Source organism: Glycine max, chromosome 1, assembly GCF_000004515.6.
Source record: "Glycine max cultivar Williams 82 chromosome 1, Glycine_max_v4.0, whole genome shotgun sequence".
Classification (NCBI taxonomy): domain Eukaryota; kingdom Viridiplantae; phylum Streptophyta; class Magnoliopsida; order Fabales; family Fabaceae; genus Glycine; species Glycine max.
The window spans coordinates 34039780-34057261 of record NC_016088.4 but is presented as its reverse complement, the minus strand read 5'-3'; the positions used below and the strand labels follow the sequence as shown (position 1 = coordinate 34057261).

The window sequence follows — 17482 nt, the reverse complement described above, 5'->3', positions numbered from 1 at the left end:
TGTAATTTTGTAATTGGCAATTTGCTTTGCTTTCAAATTTTGTAACAAAAAGGCCTTTCATTGGAAGTAAGTTGGGAGCCTCCGCTAAGTCACCCTACTTCCATTTGTGTGTAATAATTTTAGGCAATTTTCCCTTAGGATAGTGAGTGTTTTGTTGGGAACCTTAAATGAGGTCATCCAAACACTCTTAGGATCCGCCTAGTTTGCATTTCTTGCACTTTAATTTCTTGCTTACTTTCATAGCTTATTTCCTTTACCCTCCATTGTCAAACCGCCTAGATAGCTTTCCTTTTACCAATTAGTTTTTACCTTATCTTTCACACCTTTTTTAGTGTTTATTTTGGCTAGTTTCAACCATAGTTTCTTTTACCTTTTTTTCAAACCCCCAACAAGAAAGAACCATAACTTAGGAACCAACATGAGTCTTCATTCTTCATCTAGTGTTAATGGTGAAGGTTCTACTCCTAAGGACCCCTTGTATAAGATATTAGATGAGTTGAGATCCCTTAAGTTGTGGGAAGAAAAACAAGAGAGAAAAGATATAGGTAAAAAAAGAGTGGAAGAAATAAGTCAAGATGAAAGAGAGAAAATAAGAGAGGAAGAAAGAAGAAAAATAATGAAAAAAATGAAAAGAGAAAAACATGTCTCCTATAGTAGTCATAACTCTTGTAAGAGCCTAAGTGAAGAACTTTGTGACTATTATGAAGGAAGGCATAGGTCACATCTTAGACCTCACTCCCATAGGAGAGAAAATGAAAGAAAGCCTCAAGAGGTTAACATTAAACTCCCATACTTCCATGGGAAGGACAATGTAAAGGCTAATATAGATTGGGAAATAAGGGTAGAGCAACAACTTAAAAGGAATTCTACTTCAAAATCTTATGGCTCTCACTCTTATCAAAAGAAAGACCAAGGTCAAGGAATCTTAGGGGTGAGACCTTCTAAGCCCAAAGATGATAAGGGGAAGACAATAGAAAAGCAACCCCTTAAGGCTAGTATGCAAGAGAAGACTAGCTCCATGAAGTGCTTTAAATGTCTTGGAAGAGGACACATTACTTCTCAATGCCCCACCAAGAAAACCATGATTATGAGGGGCCAAGACATTTATAGTAGCCAAGATGAGGCTACTACTTCACCTTTCTCTAGTAAAAGTGAAGAAGCAAAAGGGGAAGAATCTAGTGAAGAGATCTACCCCCAAGAAGAAGGACAACCTTTAATGGTTAAGGAGGAGTGTAAGGAGGTAAGTGTCTCCTCTAAGAGGTTAGCTAAGAAGGAAAGACATTTTGAAATAAAGACAAATATTAAAGAAATTTCCCTTCTTAGACAACCTCCACATTTTCTCCTTTGTAAAAAGACACTTGTTAGCATTGCCACATCTCTTAGGCTTGAGTTTAATCCTCAAGTAAAGGAGTTGTTGGATGAGGGTTTGGTTCGCAAGAGATTAAATCCTTGTGCTTTGTTGGTGCCCAAAATAGGTATTATTAGGCACCAAATCCCTAAAATAGGTGGTGTGATGAATGTTTTGGGTGGTGCAACACTCTTTTGTAAAATCACTCGTGCACCCAACATCTTCATGATTTGTGTACATAGGGACTCATTAGGTAGGTTTGCTCTTATTTTTAGTTTCAATACAAACTTAGGCACTCATATGGGACACCTTAGGTTTGTCATACTTTTTGGTAGGAATAATCAACATGAAAATACAGAAAAAGGTATGTTCTATTGCTTTACTTTTCTTAATTTTTTAAATTGTGATCAAGGGGTTCCCTTGAACCCTAAGAGAATAAAGGTGATTCCTGAGTGGCCCGCTCCACCAAGTGTAAGAAAAATTTGGGGCTTCCAAGACTTAACAAACTTTTACAAAAGGTTTGCCTCATATTTTTCTATACTTGTAGCACCACTCATTGAGTTGGTGAGGAACCATGTTCCTTCATGGGAAGATGCCCAGGAAATGAGTTTTCAGACCTTACCTTACTTCAACATACAAAACACCACTAATACATATGTTTTTGTTCTTTTTACAGGTGTTAAGGAAAAAAGCCCAGAGTTTCAAGAACCTCGGGATTTGAGGTCAAATCCTTTTCAAGGGGGAGGGAATGATGCAATCCTACCCCGCAAGGGCATTGGATAGAAAAACTCCAAGTAGATTGAGCCAGAGATGCAAGAGAAGGCCCTAGGGTTCTTATGAGCCTTAGGGTAGATTTCGGGCCCATGGGCTAAGTATGAGCCCACTTATCTTTGTAAATATTAGATTAAGGTTTCATTATTTTTGGGCCTTGTGTTTAGGGCTCCATAATGTAGGTAGGGTACCCTAGAAATATAGAATTTTTCAGCCCTTGTATTTTAGGGCACTTAGACTAGTTTTTGTATTAGGGGTAGTTTTGTAATTTCACATGCACTAAGTGGATATTTGATGTGTGTGGTTGGAAATAAATTTAATTGAATTGGTAGAAGCCCAATCCAATTAAATTTTAGAGGGGGAGGTGAGCATTTGCTTACTACACCCCATTGCCACATCATATAGTCACACTTTGTGCATGTCCTTCATGCTTTTCATGCCTCATGACACCTAAGCACACTTAGTGGAGAATCTTGGAATTGATCTTGGATTAGTGGGCTGAACCATAACTAAAATTCACTAATCATAATTAGTGAAATTTTGGCTCCAAAGTTTGGCTCCACAAATTCAATTTCAAATTCAAGTGAAATTTGAATTTCCCTCCAATTTTGTGTGACACTTAGGCTATAAATAGAGGTCATGTGTGTGCATTTTTTTCAACTTTGATGATTTGAATATTAAACTTCAGATTTCAAAGCTCATTTAGAGCACAAAATTTCGTGCTCTTCTCTCCCTCTCCCTTCATTCATCTCCTTCTTCCTCCAAGCTCTTATCCATGGCCTCCTATGGTGGTGAGCTTCTTCTAGACTCATCTTCTCCTTGAAGTGGCGTCTCCTCTCTCTCTCCCTTTCTCCATTCCGCTGCGATTCATCTTCCAAGAAGCAAAGGAATCCATTGATGAAGAAGATCCTAGGCCTACAAGCTCCAATGGAGCTTGCATCAAATCCTCCTTTTTAAAATCACTCATGCACCCAACATTTTCACGATTTGTGTACATAAGGACTCATTAGGTAGGTTTGTTCTTATTTTTAGTTTCAACACAAACTTAGGTGCTCATATGGGACACCTTAGGTTTGTCATACTTTTTGGTAGGAATAATCAACATGAAAATACAGAAAAAGGTATGTTTTATTGCATTAATTTCCTTAATTTTTTAAATAGTGATCAAAGGGTTCCCACGAACCCTAAGAGAATAAAGGTCATTCTTGAGTGGCCCACTCCACCAAGTATAAGGAAAATTTGGGGCTTCCATGACTTAACAAACTTTTACAAAAGGTTTGTCCCATATTTTTCTATACTTGTAGCACCACTCATTGAGTTGGTGAGGAACCATATTCCTTCATGGGAAGATGCCCAAGAAATGAGTTTTCAGACCTTACCTTTCTATTCAAATTTCACTTTAATTTGAAATATTAATCTAACACCTCTATTTAGACTAAAACTATGACTATGAAAAGATAGTTATAAACTTTGGGTGAACGACAACTAATGCTCATGTACATTGCTAAGAAATGTTTCCTAAATTTGAATCACACAATCATAAATATATTTCTCAACCTTCTACTAATGCAACCTTCAAAGAAATGTTACCTTACTTCAACATACCAAACACCACTAATATATGTGTTTTTGTTCTTTTTACAGGTGTTCAGGAAAAAAGCCCAGAGTTTTAAGAACCTTAGGATTTGAGGTCAAATCTTTTCAAGGGACAGGGAATGATGCAATCCTACCCCGCAAGGGCATTGGATAGAAGACTCTAAGTAGATTGGGCCAGAGATGCAAAAGAAGACCATAGTGTTCTTATGAGCCTTAGGGTAGATTTGGGGCCCATGGGCTAAGTATGAGCCCACTTATCTTTGTAAATATTAGATTAAGGTTTCATTATTTTTGGGCCTTGTATTTAGGGCTCCATAATGTAGGTAGGGTACCCTAGAACTGTAGGATTTTTTAGCCCTTGTATTTTAGGGCACCTAGACTAGTTTTTGTATTAGGGGTAGTTTTGTAATTTCACATGCATTAAGTGCATATTTGATGCGTGTGTTGGAAAATAAATTTAATTGAATTGGGAGAAGCCCAATCCAATTAAATTTTAGAGGGGGAGGTGACCATTTGCATGCTACACCCCGTAGCCACATCATATAGTCACACTTTGTGTATGTCCTTCATGCTTTACATGTCTCATGCCACCTGAGCATACTTAATGGAGAATCTTGGACTTGATCTTGGATTAGTGGGCTGAACCATAGCTAAAATTCACTAATCTTAATTAGTGAAATTTTGGCTCAAAAAATTCAATTTTAAATTCAAGTGAAATTTGAATAGAAATTCAAATTTCCCTTCAATTTTTTGTGACATTTAGACTATAAATAAAGACCTTGTGTGTACATTTTTTCAACTTTGATCATTTGAGAATTAAACTTCAAAGTTCAGACTTCTTTTGAGACATAAAATTTCGTGCTCCTTCTCTCACTCTGCCTCCATTGCTCTTCTCTTATCTTCAAGCTCTTATCCATGGCTTCCTATGGTGGTGAGCTTCTTCTTGAAGTGGCGTCTCCAATCATCTTTCTTCCATCTCCAATTCTGCTGCCATTGATCTTTAAGAAGCAAATGACTCCATTGATGAAGAATATCCAAGACCTACAAGCTCCACATGGAGCTACATCATGTTTTGGAGGGGTAAGATTGCATCATGTGGAGCTACAAGCTCCACATGATGTAGCTCCATGTGGAGCTTGTAGGAATTGGATCTTCTTCATCAATGGAGTCCTTTGCTGCTTGAAGATCATGACACCAAAATGGAGAAGGAGGAAGGGTGATTAGAGATGCCACTTTAAGGAGAAGATGAGTCAAGCACAAGCTCACCACCATAGGAAGCTATGGATAAGAGCTTGAAAGATGAGAAGATGAGGGGAGGGAGAAGGAGCACGAAATTTTGTGCCTCAAATGAGGTCTGAACTTTGAAGTGTAATTTTTAAATGATCAAAGTTTTAAAATAATGCACACACATGGCCTTTATTTATAGCCTAAGTGTCACACAAAATTGGAGGAAAATTTGAATTGCTATTCAAATTTTACATGAATTTGAAATTGAATTTGTGGAACCAAATTTTTACTAATTATGATTAGTGAATTTTAGCTATGGTTCAGCCCACTAATCCAAGATCAAGTCCAAGATTCTCCACTAACTATGCTTGGGTATCATGAGGCATGTAAAGCATGAAGGACATGCACAAAGTGTGACTAGTAGCAATGAGGTGTAACAAGCAAATGCTCACCTCCCCTCTAAAATTTAATTGTATTGGGCTTCTCCTAATTCAATTAAATTTATTTTCCAACACATACATCAAATATTCACTTAATGCATGTGAAATTACAAAACTACCCCTAATACAAAAACTAGTCTAGGTGCCTTAAAATACAAGGGCAGAAAAATGTTACAGTTCTAGGATACCCTACCTACATTATGGAATCCTAAATACTAGGTCCAAAATTAATGAAACCTTAATCTAATATGTACAAAGATAAGTAGGCTCATACTTAGCCTATGGGCCCCAAATCTACCCTAAGGCTCATGAGAACCCTAGGGCCTTCTTTTGTATCTCTGGTCCAATCTACTTGGAGTCTTCTATCCAATGCCCTTACGGGGTAGGATTGCATCATTCCCTCCCCCTTGAAAAAGATTTGACCTCAAATCCCGAGGTTCTTGAAACTTTGGGCTTTTTTCCTGAACACCGGTAAAAAGAACAAAAACATATATATTAGTGGTGTTTGGTATGTTGAAGTAAGGTAAGATCTGAAAATCCATTTCCTGGGCATCTTCCGATGAAGGAATATGATTCCTCACCAACTCAATAAGTGGTGCTACAAGTATAAAAAAAAAAAATATGGAACAACCCTTTTGTAAAAGTTTGTTAAGTCATGGAAGCCCCAAATTTTCCTTATACTTGGTGGAGTGTGCCACTCAGGAATGACCTTTATTCTCTTAGGGTTCATGGGAGCTCCTTGATCACTATTTAAAAAATTAAGAAAAGTAATGCAATAAAACATACCTTTTTTTGTATTTTCATGTTGATTATTCCTATCAAAAAGTATGACAAACCTAAGGTGTCCCATATAAGCACCTAAGTTTGTATTGAAACTAAAAATAAGAACAAACCTACCTAATGAGTCCTTATGTACACAAATCGTGAAAATGTTGGGTGCATGAGTGATTTTATAAAAGAGGGTTGCACCCATGGGTTTAAAATCGCGATTTAACTCGTAAAATCGTACGATTTTACGATTCCATCAAGGGTCAACGAGTTAAATCGGAAGTAGAATCAAAATCGGAGTAGACTCGCCCGATTTAGCGTAAACTCAGACGAGTTTAGGTAGGATCGCGAGTCTGCGACGAGTCCGTGAGTTCACGAAATTTTCGAAACGACGTCGTTTTGAAGCATAAATACTCCCTTACTCACGAGTCGCGACTCTGTGGTCGTGTTGTGCTGAAGCTGCTACTCACCGTTGTTCTGCTTTGAAAGCCCTCACTCGCGGTCCTCAGTCGTGGTCCTCCGTCCTCTGTCACCGTCGCTGCCTTGCGGTCCTCCGTCGCCATTGCTCCGAGCTTCGCTTCAAGTCACAACAATAAGGTAATTTCTCCTCTGAGTCCTCTTCTTTCTCAATGCAATTGCATAACACAACCAAAAGACATTTTGCCTGTGCACCTCTTTTTCTTTTTTATGTACCTTTACACCTCTTGATTTGCCTGTGTTTGGAAAATTAGAAACTGTTGAAGTTAGGCAATAAATATTGTTGGTTACTAAAGGGGAATACAGGGAAGGTTGAAATCCCTTTTGATGATACGAGGCTTGCTTTCACTGTTTCTTGCATTTTGCATTCCTTTGCCTAGCGATCAAGATGGTAATGGAATCATAAAATGAAAGATGGTAGTGAAATGAATAGAAAGGAACAAAACAAATTAGATAAATTTCAATTTCTAATGTATATTCCTTATAGATTTTTGGTATAGAAATTTATCGCTTAAAATTAAGTACCATTTAGTTTTGAGGCAATCATAAATAACTTATTTTTCTTTTTCTGGTAATGTTTTGATTGTTATCTGTTTGGTTTGTCATGCCTACTACTCTGATAAAATAAAGTACCATTTAGGGTGCACATATGATAGTCGATGATATGCACACTTATTTTTCTATGATGAATTTTGTGCTTTTAAGGGCAATTATTAGGTGAATGTGTTTGCCTTTGTGTATATGGACTCATGTATTGATGTGTGTATATGTTTATACTGGCTTTGTCTTGTAAATTTGTTTCTGTGTAATCCTGTGCTGACCAGGGAAATGGAAATTGTGATGTACCAATTAGTTTGTTTCCATATTCGTGTTGACAATAACATTTCATGTGCTTTTGCTAGTATAATTAACTTGGTTAGGCATTTCTTGTGCCAAATCTATTGTGTATCAGATAGGAAAGCTTTGGGGTTGTAATTTGAAACCTTTACCTTCATTATTGTTATCTTCCTATTGAATAAGTTTGTATTTGATTTTGTCAATTTTAGAACTGCTAAGATCTTTTTGCAAAGCTTGTTTTTCCTAAGTCAAAGATAAAACCAATTGTGGTGAACCTGTGCTTTCTAGAAGTGTAAGGGCTTCTGGAGTTAGTACAGTGCACCCTTGAGTGTTGTTGAAAAGAGGTGATATAGTTCATAATCTATATTAGACTTTAAGTTGTTGTTTTATAATAGGACTAGAAGAAACCTGCAATTTTGCTCCATCAACTGCAAACTGTTTATTTTCTATATAAACTACATTGGATTTGTTTTTCATCTTAACAAACTACAATTTTTTGAAGGCTGTCTGTTCCAAGCAAAAACCAGAGTCCTACTTCATTTTGATTTGTATCTTATGCTACAAATTACAATTTTGATTTGTATATTGACCTTCAATTTTGGTCTTTTAGGTCCATTTTTTTTTATTTCTTTGTTGGTTCTTCTAATAAAAAAATGTCATTAGAAATTACCATTGTTTCCTTCCTTTGTTAGTTTTTTTGTTAAAAGAACCATTTGTTTTAATTGAAATTTAATAGTAAAAGTTATTTCAATATTTTGAAAAAATGTATAATAATAATAATAAACGAGTAGAATATGATATAAGAGAAAAATTGACAATTGACAATTGTTTGACGTGTAGAATATATATAATATGCACACACACACACACACACACACACACACACACACACACACACACACACACATATATATATATAGTTCATAATATATATAATATGCATGTAGAATATGATATAAGAGAAAAATTGACAATTGTTTGACGTGGATCCTATATGTTTTGATTTTAATGCAGGTCCATGCATAAAAAAATTAGAGCATTTCTCCCACATAACATGGTGGATTATTGGATATCATATTTTTAAGGAAAATGAAAGTAACTTTATATTCAGAGATTTGTATTCATAAATATTTTGTGAAATTTTAACTTTGCAACAAATTCCTCCCTATGTCTGGGGCACAGGCCGTAGATAGTTTATATTATGAAGCACAATGTGGTATTCAAGATCCTAGTTATGGTTATTGTGGAATTGGGTTTGACCAATTTGTTGGACTTTTGGTCCAGTTTAATACTTCAAACTTCTACATGAATCAATTAAGGAGTTTACACTAATTCTTTTTAGTTTTCTTATAAATCTACGCAAACTTCTAGATGAGAAAAAAAGATACAATGGTTGAATGAATTTTGGAGTTTACACTAATTCTTTTTAGATTTGACAAGGCATCCTAATTTGTTTGTAGCCTAATTTGTTTGTAGGCCAATTTGTTATAATGAGTGGAAGTGGATCCAATTCAAGTGGTGGAGATACAACTGCGTGTGGCTCTTCTTCGATTGCTAGAAGTAAATACAAAAATGCCCCTGGGAATGGGTGGAAACATGGGATTGATGTTGATGGCAGTGGTAAGACAGTCAAATGCAAGTATTGTTCAAAGATTGTGAGTGGTTGAGTTTTTAGATTCAAGCGCCATCTTGCTGGGACTAGAGAAGATTCTGAGCCTTGTGCTACGGTGCTGGATGAGATCAAATTGCTAATGATGAAAATTGTTGCTGAATCTAAAGCAACAAAAGAAAAAAAAAGGAGATTGAATAGTATTGATGAAGATGAAGAAAGTGCTGAGGGGGCAGAGGAGGCAACCAACTTACAGGGACGAAGGGGTTTTGGTTCAAAAGGAAAAGAAGGTAGTGCAAGTAGTGGAAGTGGCAATGTTCAAGAAACTTTGAATCAATTGATGAAAAAAAAGAGAAACCTTTAGTTGATGCTCAAGTTGCTGAATTTTTTTATACAAGTGTCATTCCATTCAATGCTGTCAAAAATCCTGCATTTTTAAAGATGTGTGAGATGATCGGGAAATATGGACTTGGCTATAGACCTCCATCTTATCATGATGTTAGAGAAAAGCTATTGAAACAAGCAGTGCAAAAAACTGATGATAGTTTGCAAGAGTTTAGGGATGAGTGGAAGAGAATTGGTTGTTCAATAATGTCTGATGGGTGGACAGATAAAAAAAGGCGTTCAATTTGTAATTTTTTGGTGAACAGCTCAAAAGGAACAATATTTCTATATTCCTTAGACACTTCTGACATCTCAAAAACAACTGACAAAGTTTTTAAGATGTTAGATGATGTTGTCAAATTTGTTGGAGAAGAGAATGTAGTTCAAGTGATTACTGATAATGTTGCGAATTTCAAAGCAGCAGGAGAATTGTTGATGCATACTCGGCCACATTTGTATTGGACTCCATGTGCTGCCCGTTGCATTGATCTGATACTTGAGGACTTGGAGAAACATTTGAAGGTTCATGAAGTTACTATAAAGAAGGGAAGAAAGATAACAACTTATATATATGGTAGAACAATGCTTATTAGCATGCTCAAGAAGTACACAAATGGTAGGGACTTGGTTAGACCAGGTATGACTAGATTTGCAACTGCTTACTTGACTTTAGCTTGTCTCCATGAAATGAAAGCATCTTTGATGAGGTTGTTCAGTTCTGAGGAGTGGAAAAAAAGTAAGTTTGGAACTTCACAGGAGGGGAGAAAAGTAGAAGATTCAGTTTTGGATAATAGATTTTGGAAGAATGTATCCATATGCCTCAAAGCTGCTGCCCCTCTTATGGTAGTCCTTCGATTGGTGGATTCTGATCAACAACCTACCATGGGTTTCATATATGTTGAGATGGATCGTGCAAAGGAAAGGATTAAAAGTAACTTCAATAATGTGAAGAAAAAGTAAGTTTTTTAAATTAAAAATATAGTTTACTTTATTTATCTATGTGACTATGCCTAATTCTAAATTTATTTTATTTTATTTATCTGTGTAGTTATGAACCTGTTTGGGAAATTATTGATAAGAGGTGGGAGAACCAACTTTATAGGCCTTTGCATGCAGCTGCATATTATCTTAATCCTCAATTGCATTTTGAAGATGATTTTAAAAAAGATAATGGAGAAGTGAAAGAAGGATTGTTTATTTGTATGATGAGATTGGTAAAGGATGTTGGGGTAAGGAACAAAATTAATAGGCAGCTTCTTGAATTTCATTTTGCCATAGGTCTTTTTTCTATGGAGAATGCAATAAACTCTAGGAAGACTATGCCACCTGCAGAATGGTGGGAAATGTTCAGGGATGGATGTCCAAAATTAAAGTGGTTTGCTATTCGTGTTTTGAGCTTAACTTGCAGTTCTTTTGGATGTGAGCGTAATTGGAGCTCATTTGAAATGGTAATTGAACTTCATGACTTTATTTGTGTTTCTTAATATTTGTTTTTGTTTAGTTTATACTCTAGACTCTAGTTAAGTTATAAACTTTGACTTTTTGTTATTTATAGGTTCATACAAAAAGGAGAAATCGTTTGCATCAAAAGAAAATGAATGACTTAGTTTATGTCATGTACAACTTGAAGCTCAAAAGTAGACAAACAAGAAAAACGGTTGCTCTTCCATTTGAAGATATGGAATCTGATGATGAGTGGATAACAGAAGAGGGAGATGATATATTTGATGAAGACAATCTCCAAGTTGAGCAAGAGCAACCTTTAGGGGAAAGTGGTAGCGAAAGTAATGTTGATTTGGTTGGGGGAAGTTTAACTGATCCAACTTTGGATGCATTTGATATTGACAATTTGGTATTGAATGACAATGTTGAAGATCATTTCTCAACTGAGGAAGAGCTTGAAGATGATGGTGGTGGTGGTGATATTGGAGATGATTTTATTAGAGGATTGATGGACATTTGAATTATTTTTTTTAAGTGTTTTTATTTTAAGAACTTATGTTTTGTATTGTATGAATTTATGTTAAATTGAGTGTGGATTGTGAACTATGTTAGTTTATTGAATTATTGTTAAGGTTTATTATTTATATTTATTTTAGGGTTGAAATATTTACTTATGATTTTATATAAAAGAATATTAATATATTTTTTTTATTTGAGTAAATTCTTACGATTCGATTCAACGAGTCGAGTTTACGGAGCCTCCACGGTTCTACGTAGAATCGCGAGTTTGACAACCTTGGTTGCAACACTCAAAACATTCATCATATCACCTATTTTAGGGATTTGGTGCCTAATAATACCTATTTTGGACACCAAAAAAGAACAAGGATTTAAGCTTTTACGAACCAAACCCTCATCCAACAACTCCTTTACTTGAGGAATAAACTCAAGCCCAAGAGGTGTGGTAATGCTAACAAGTGTCTTTCTACAAAGGAGAAAATGTGGAGGTTGTCTAAGAGGAAAAATTTCTTTAATATTTGTCTTTATTTCAAAATGTATTTCCTTCTTAGCTAACCTCCTGGAGGAGACACTTACCTCCTTACACTCCTCCTTAACCATTAAAGGTTGTCATTCTTCTTGGGGGTAGATTTCTTCACTAAATTCTTCCTCTTTTGCTTTTTCACTTTCACTAGAGGAAGGTGAAGTAGTAGCCTCATCTTGGCTACTATAAATGTCTTGGCTCCTCATAATCATGGTTTTCTTGGTGGGGCATTGAGAAGTAATATGTCCTCTTCCAATACATTTAAAACACTTTATAGAACTAGTCTTTTCTTGCATACTAGCCTTAGGGGATTGCTTTTCTATTGTCTTCCCCTTATCATCTTTGGGCTTAGAAGGTGTTGCCCCTAAGATGCCTAGACCTTGGTCTTTCTTTGGATAAGAATGAGAGCCATAAGATTTTAAAGTAGACTTTCTTTTAAGTTTTTGCTCTATCCTTATTTCCCAATCTAAGTAAGCCTCTACATTGTCCTTCCCATGGATGTATGGGAGGTTAATGTTAGGCTCTTGAGGCTTTTTTTTTTCATTTTCTCTCCTATGGGAGTGAGGTCTAAGATGTAACCTATGCCTTCCTTCATAATAGTCATGAAGTTCTTCACTTAGGCTCTTGCAAGAGTTATGACTACTATAGGAGGCATGTTTTTCTCTTTTCATTTCTTTCATTATTTTTCTTCTTTCTTCCTCTCTTTCATCTTGACTTATTTCTTCCACTCTTTTTTTTTTCATTTTTCTTTTCTCTCTTGTTTTTCTTTCCACAAATTAAGGGATCTCAACTCATCTAATATCTTATACAAGGGGTCCTTAGGAGTAGAACCTTCACCATTAACACTAGATGAAGAATGAAGACTCATATTGGTTCCTAAGTTGTGGTTTTTTCTTGTTGGAGGTTTGAAAACAAAAAGTTAAAAGAAACTATGGTTGAAACTAGCCAAAATAAACACTAAAAGAGATGTGAAAGATAAGGTAAAAACTAATTGGTTAAAGAAAAGTTATCTAGGCGGTTTGACAAGGGAAGGTAAATGAAATAAGCTATGAAAGTAAGCAAGAAATGTAAATTAGGCGAATCCTGAAGTGTTTGGATGACCTCATTTAAGGGTCCCAACAAAACACTCACTATCCTAAGAGAAAATTGCTTAAAATTATTACACACAAATGAAAGTAGAGTGACCTATTGGAGGCTCCCAACTTACTTCCAATGAAAGGCCTTTTTGTTACAAAATTTGAAAGCAAAGCAAATTGCCAATTACAAAATTACAAAAAAAAAAGTCTTCAATTTTGGTGGCTATTCTCTCTGTGGTGTTTCACTCAATTTGGAGTGCTTCTTAGTCCAATAGCTCATAAGGTGGTTGGCCCCTTACTTCTTGACTCAAATTCTTCAAGGGATGACACCAATCCTTATTTCCAATTCCCTATGTGGCAACTCACAAACAAGGAAACAAAGAGACAAGCAATAACCAAGGACCAAAAAAATGAAATGAAAGTTAAACCAATAGATTTTTAACAAGACAAATTTTCAAGGATTATTCAACAATTAAAGCAATGAAAAACATATAAAAGCAAGCTAGAACTCAAAGAGAAACTTAGAATGATTCTAGAGTAGAGTAAAAAAAACTAAAAAAAGATAAAAGAAACCTCTAGTTTTGGCACTTGTTTTCACACTAATTTTTAATTGAAATTTCAAAACTAAGATTGGTATAAAATAGACACCAATTATAGAACAAATTTTGAGCCAAAACAACAAGCACACTTCCCTTTCACTTTTTTTTCCTGGACACTGATTTTTCTGCCAACTTGTGTAATTTTTCCTATTTTTTCCTTTTATTCAAATTGCTTGCTTCTTTTTTATAATTTTGTTCCAGATGTCTAGAATATTCAGTAAAAATTTCAGCTAAAAATTCGTAGTGACCAATTCTCAGTAATTTATACAAGTTCGTATGTTCAAGCTGCCAACACCAACGATTTCAACCTAGAAATCAAGAGTAGTGTTTATGTTGCTTAAGACTTGGATAATTACAATTTGTGTTTGCTTATCCTCAATTATCTTGAATAACACAATTCAAGAGAGTTTAAGAATTATTTTGATTCACAAGTCCAGCCACAACTCAGCACCACAACTCAACTTCATCATAGTCATCATGTAGGAAACTTAGAAAACAAAAAAAAAGTTCAACTACAAGACTACTTCTAGGAATTGATTTAGAACATATTATGAATTAAATAACATGCATGAATTAGACTCAAAATTCAAAAGATAGGATAAGAATGACAAGAATACATGAATAAATTTATCTAGAATTCAATCAACAAAATATAAATTCAACACAAACTCAGAATATAATGTGACAATTATTATGATTAAACATGACTCTAAGACAACATGGATTAAGTGATTTACACTTAGATTTTTGTGTTTTTTTTTCTAATCAATATTTTGAAAGAAAATTTAGATCTAAAGGTTCAGCACAAGAAGATTATGACTGAAAAATGATAGAACCTAAAATCAACACAAAAACATGATTCAAGAGTAGATCTATAAAATTTGAACCATAAAAATGCAAGAACAAGTGTAGATCTAAGATTTAATTGGGTTATTTTTTTGAATATACTCTAAACATCACCAAACAACAAGACAATGAAGGATATACATGGAGAATAAGATGAAGAACAAGGAATTAAAGTGAATTGATTGAACAAAAAGATAGAGGAAGCAAAAGAACATCACATAGACGAAGATGCTCTGATACCACATGATGTAGCTCCATGTGGAGCTTGTAGGCCTTGAATCTTCTTCATCAATGGAGTCTTTTTCTTCTTGGTAGATTAGAATAGGAAAAATGGGACAAGAACCACTGCTATGGTAGATTAGAATAGGAAAAATGAGACAAGAAAGGATGCAATGAAAAAAAAATTGAAAATCAAATGAGACATTTAGAAAAATGTGGATGCTGGATAATCAACAAAAATTTGCTCAAAGATGTCAACAATGCACCAAGTGTATGCAAACTAAGAAAACAAGCTGGTTATGGTTTTGATTGGACATCTTTTGCATCAACAACCATGCCCAATACAATCATTAACCTATTGACCCAGAATAGTCCAACTGAAGCGTAGTCATTGTGATGCACAAATTTTTTTATTGAAAACTATTAATAGGGGCCTTTTATTGAAAACCAATAATATGAGCAAAAAATTTATCCACTTGATCAAAAGGAAAAACACACCTTGGTTGTTGGAGAAAATCAATAAAAGAAATCTTAGGCTATGTTTGGACTAGCTCTTTTATGGCTTAAAAAGTTAAAGCTCGAAATAAGAACTTTAAAAATAAAGTACAAGTTATTTAGCAATTTTAGCTTAAAAGCTCCTTCAATACTAGAAGTTTTTTTTCTGTCCTGCATTGACTAGTTCATAATGAGAGGAATGTTCACTCAATGTCATAGCCGCCAAAATTGACCTAGTTTTTTTTTTAAAGTACAGAACTTATAAATAAAAGATAACAAAAAAGAATTTCAAGCTATATTGTAAGGAGCACAAAGTAATTATCTGAATAGTGACAACTACATCGATAAAGATATAACATGATACCAAGCAAACAGGAAATACAATCCAGTAGAATGAATTCACAAAAAGTTATATTTATGACTTACCCCCATGTAAACCACCATAAATAAAAATTAGGTCACCAACAGCAGCAGCCGAGTGCCTACAACATCGAGTCAACTCAGCTGCAGCATCTCCTCCTACTACATCAGCACTGTATCTACCAGTTCTTGGACTGGTAACAACAGATTTTGTATCACACCAAACACCAACAACAATGTCCAATACTACAAAGAAGAAAAAAAATCCAAAAATAAAACATCAATTAGAATAACACTAAATGCTGCCTCCATGTACAAATAAGTTGATATAAATATATAATAGCCCATTTACACACAATCCAGATCATATAAAAAAACAAAGAACCAACCAACAAACTAAAAATTTAAGTAGCACCATGATCCCCACCTACAACACTTGATGTGTCTTCAACCATCCGTCCTCCACCAAGAGCCCCACCAGACACATGGACCCTTGCATTAACAAATACCTAGAATCATAAAATTAAGCATGATCCCTGAACATATGCTCAACTAAGAAAAATAAGAATAAAATAAAAGAAACTGAATCCAACCGTTGCATGCTGATATCTTGGTGATGGTGAGACACCTGGGGCAATTGCCCATTCCCAACGACCATCTCTATGTTTAGCAAGTCCTTATGCACTTGACAATGGCTGCAAACATAATTGGTAAAAGATATTTTCAACAAAGCATATAAAGAAAAAATTCACAAGAGCCACAAAAAATAACTATCAAGCAGAAATTATATGGGAATATAACTAGAGTTAGTTTGAATAAGAATATGGCCAAAAATAAAAAGCAACATTGGTAGGGATCAATTGCCTAACTCAACATAAAATGACCACAACTATGAAATCCATATGTAACTTAGAGAAGGAAGTGTGTTTGATCAAAACTTACACGAATTTGAAGGTAATCAAATGTGCTAAGCACATCTGATCTACTTCTAGAGTTTCCATTTCATGCAGTTTGGGAAAAAAAATTCACAAGTTTCAAATTGTCTCAAAAGAGAAAAGCATTTTATCTCCCAGAAAATATTCCTATATATTATGTCTACTTCCTAATTGTCTCAAAAGAAAAGCTAAGGGGCCTAAAACTAAAATTATTGAAAAATATGAGAACTAATACTTAATGGCACTGCCAGGGATAAATAATCAAAAAACAAATAAGAACTAAAACAAAAACACACACACATATACAAGGACCAAAAACCAAATAAGTGGAAACTATATAAGGACTAAATATACTTTAAACTAAATATATATATATATACTTTATAGCTTTGGTGTTGTTATGTGGCTCTTGTATAGATGCAGAATACACCAATGATATGCTCCTTAAAGGCAATGATGAAGTGTTTGCCAGGTTCATTCTCGTTTCTCCAATAGGCCATGATGAAGTGCTTGCCAGGTACATACTCATTTCATGACAAAGGCATAATTATATCACTATTCCATGTAGGAAGAAAAACAAAATGGAAATTTTGGATTGGAATTGCTCATTTCATATCTACCAACTTTTGAAATCTTGGAGGCAAGTATAAGGACCCAGACAGTGAAAAGAACTCCAAGTTTTGCACCAACGAACATTCTTAAGAATTGATCCCTGCATGGCACTAACATGTGTCATTCCTACAAAAAAACAATTGTCATTGATTTGTGAAAGTAGAAGCTACTACTTTGTGATGTCTCAATCTCGCTGTTTCCTTGAATTTTTAGGCTCATTATGATTGCTTGTGTTTGGGCCTCTCGATAGAGGCTCATATGCCACCTCCTTAGTCCTTTTGGTGCCTAATTAATTAAAGTGTCATGTGGAAAATAACATGATAGTTTTAGAAACCACAAACAAGAAAAATAAAAATTTTACTGACTCATTTACCATTAAATTGTGATTGTCTAGTAGT

The 17482-nt window shown here is 34.9% G+C and overlaps 1 protein-coding gene and 1 long non-coding RNA gene across 2 annotated transcripts; one reads left to right on the top strand and one right to left on the bottom strand.

Annotated features, from left to right (window-relative positions):
• Positions 1 to 9514: 9514 nt before the first annotated feature.
• Positions 9515 to 11420, top strand: LOC102667450 (uncharacterized). Its single transcript, XM_006574051.1, has 3 exons — positions 9515 to 10413; positions 10506 to 10905; positions 11013 to 11420. Exons 1-3 carry the CDS (start codon positions 9515 to 9517, stop codon positions 11418 to 11420), a joined length of 1707 nt encoding a protein of 568 aa, XP_006574114.1.
• Positions 11421 to 14490: 3070 nt separating this feature from the next.
• On the bottom strand, positions 14491 to 17117 carry LOC112997754 (uncharacterized). The gene is made up of 4 exons (XR_003262776.2): positions 16853 to 17117; positions 16131 to 16232; positions 15965 to 16046; positions 14491 to 15783 (listed from the first exon to the last, which is right to left on the bottom strand). It is a non-coding gene; the product is annotated as an uncharacterized lncRNA (long non-coding RNA).
• Positions 17118 to 17482: the final 365 nt, after the last annotated feature.

Bases quoted from the DNA above. Each gene is read 5' to 3' on its own strand.
- LOC102667450 (XM_006574051.1), top strand. From the start codon at position 9,515: ATGTGTGAGATGATCGGGAAATATGGACTTGGCTATAGACCTCCATCT. The intron at 10,414-10,505 runs GTAAGTTTTTTA...TTATCTGTGTAG, and splicing joins TTCAATAATGTGAAGAAAAA to TTATGAACCTGTTTGGGAAA. The intron at 10,906-11,012 runs GTAATTGAACTT...TGTTATTTATAG, and splicing joins ATTGGAGCTCATTTGAAATG to GTTCATACAAAAAGGAGAAA.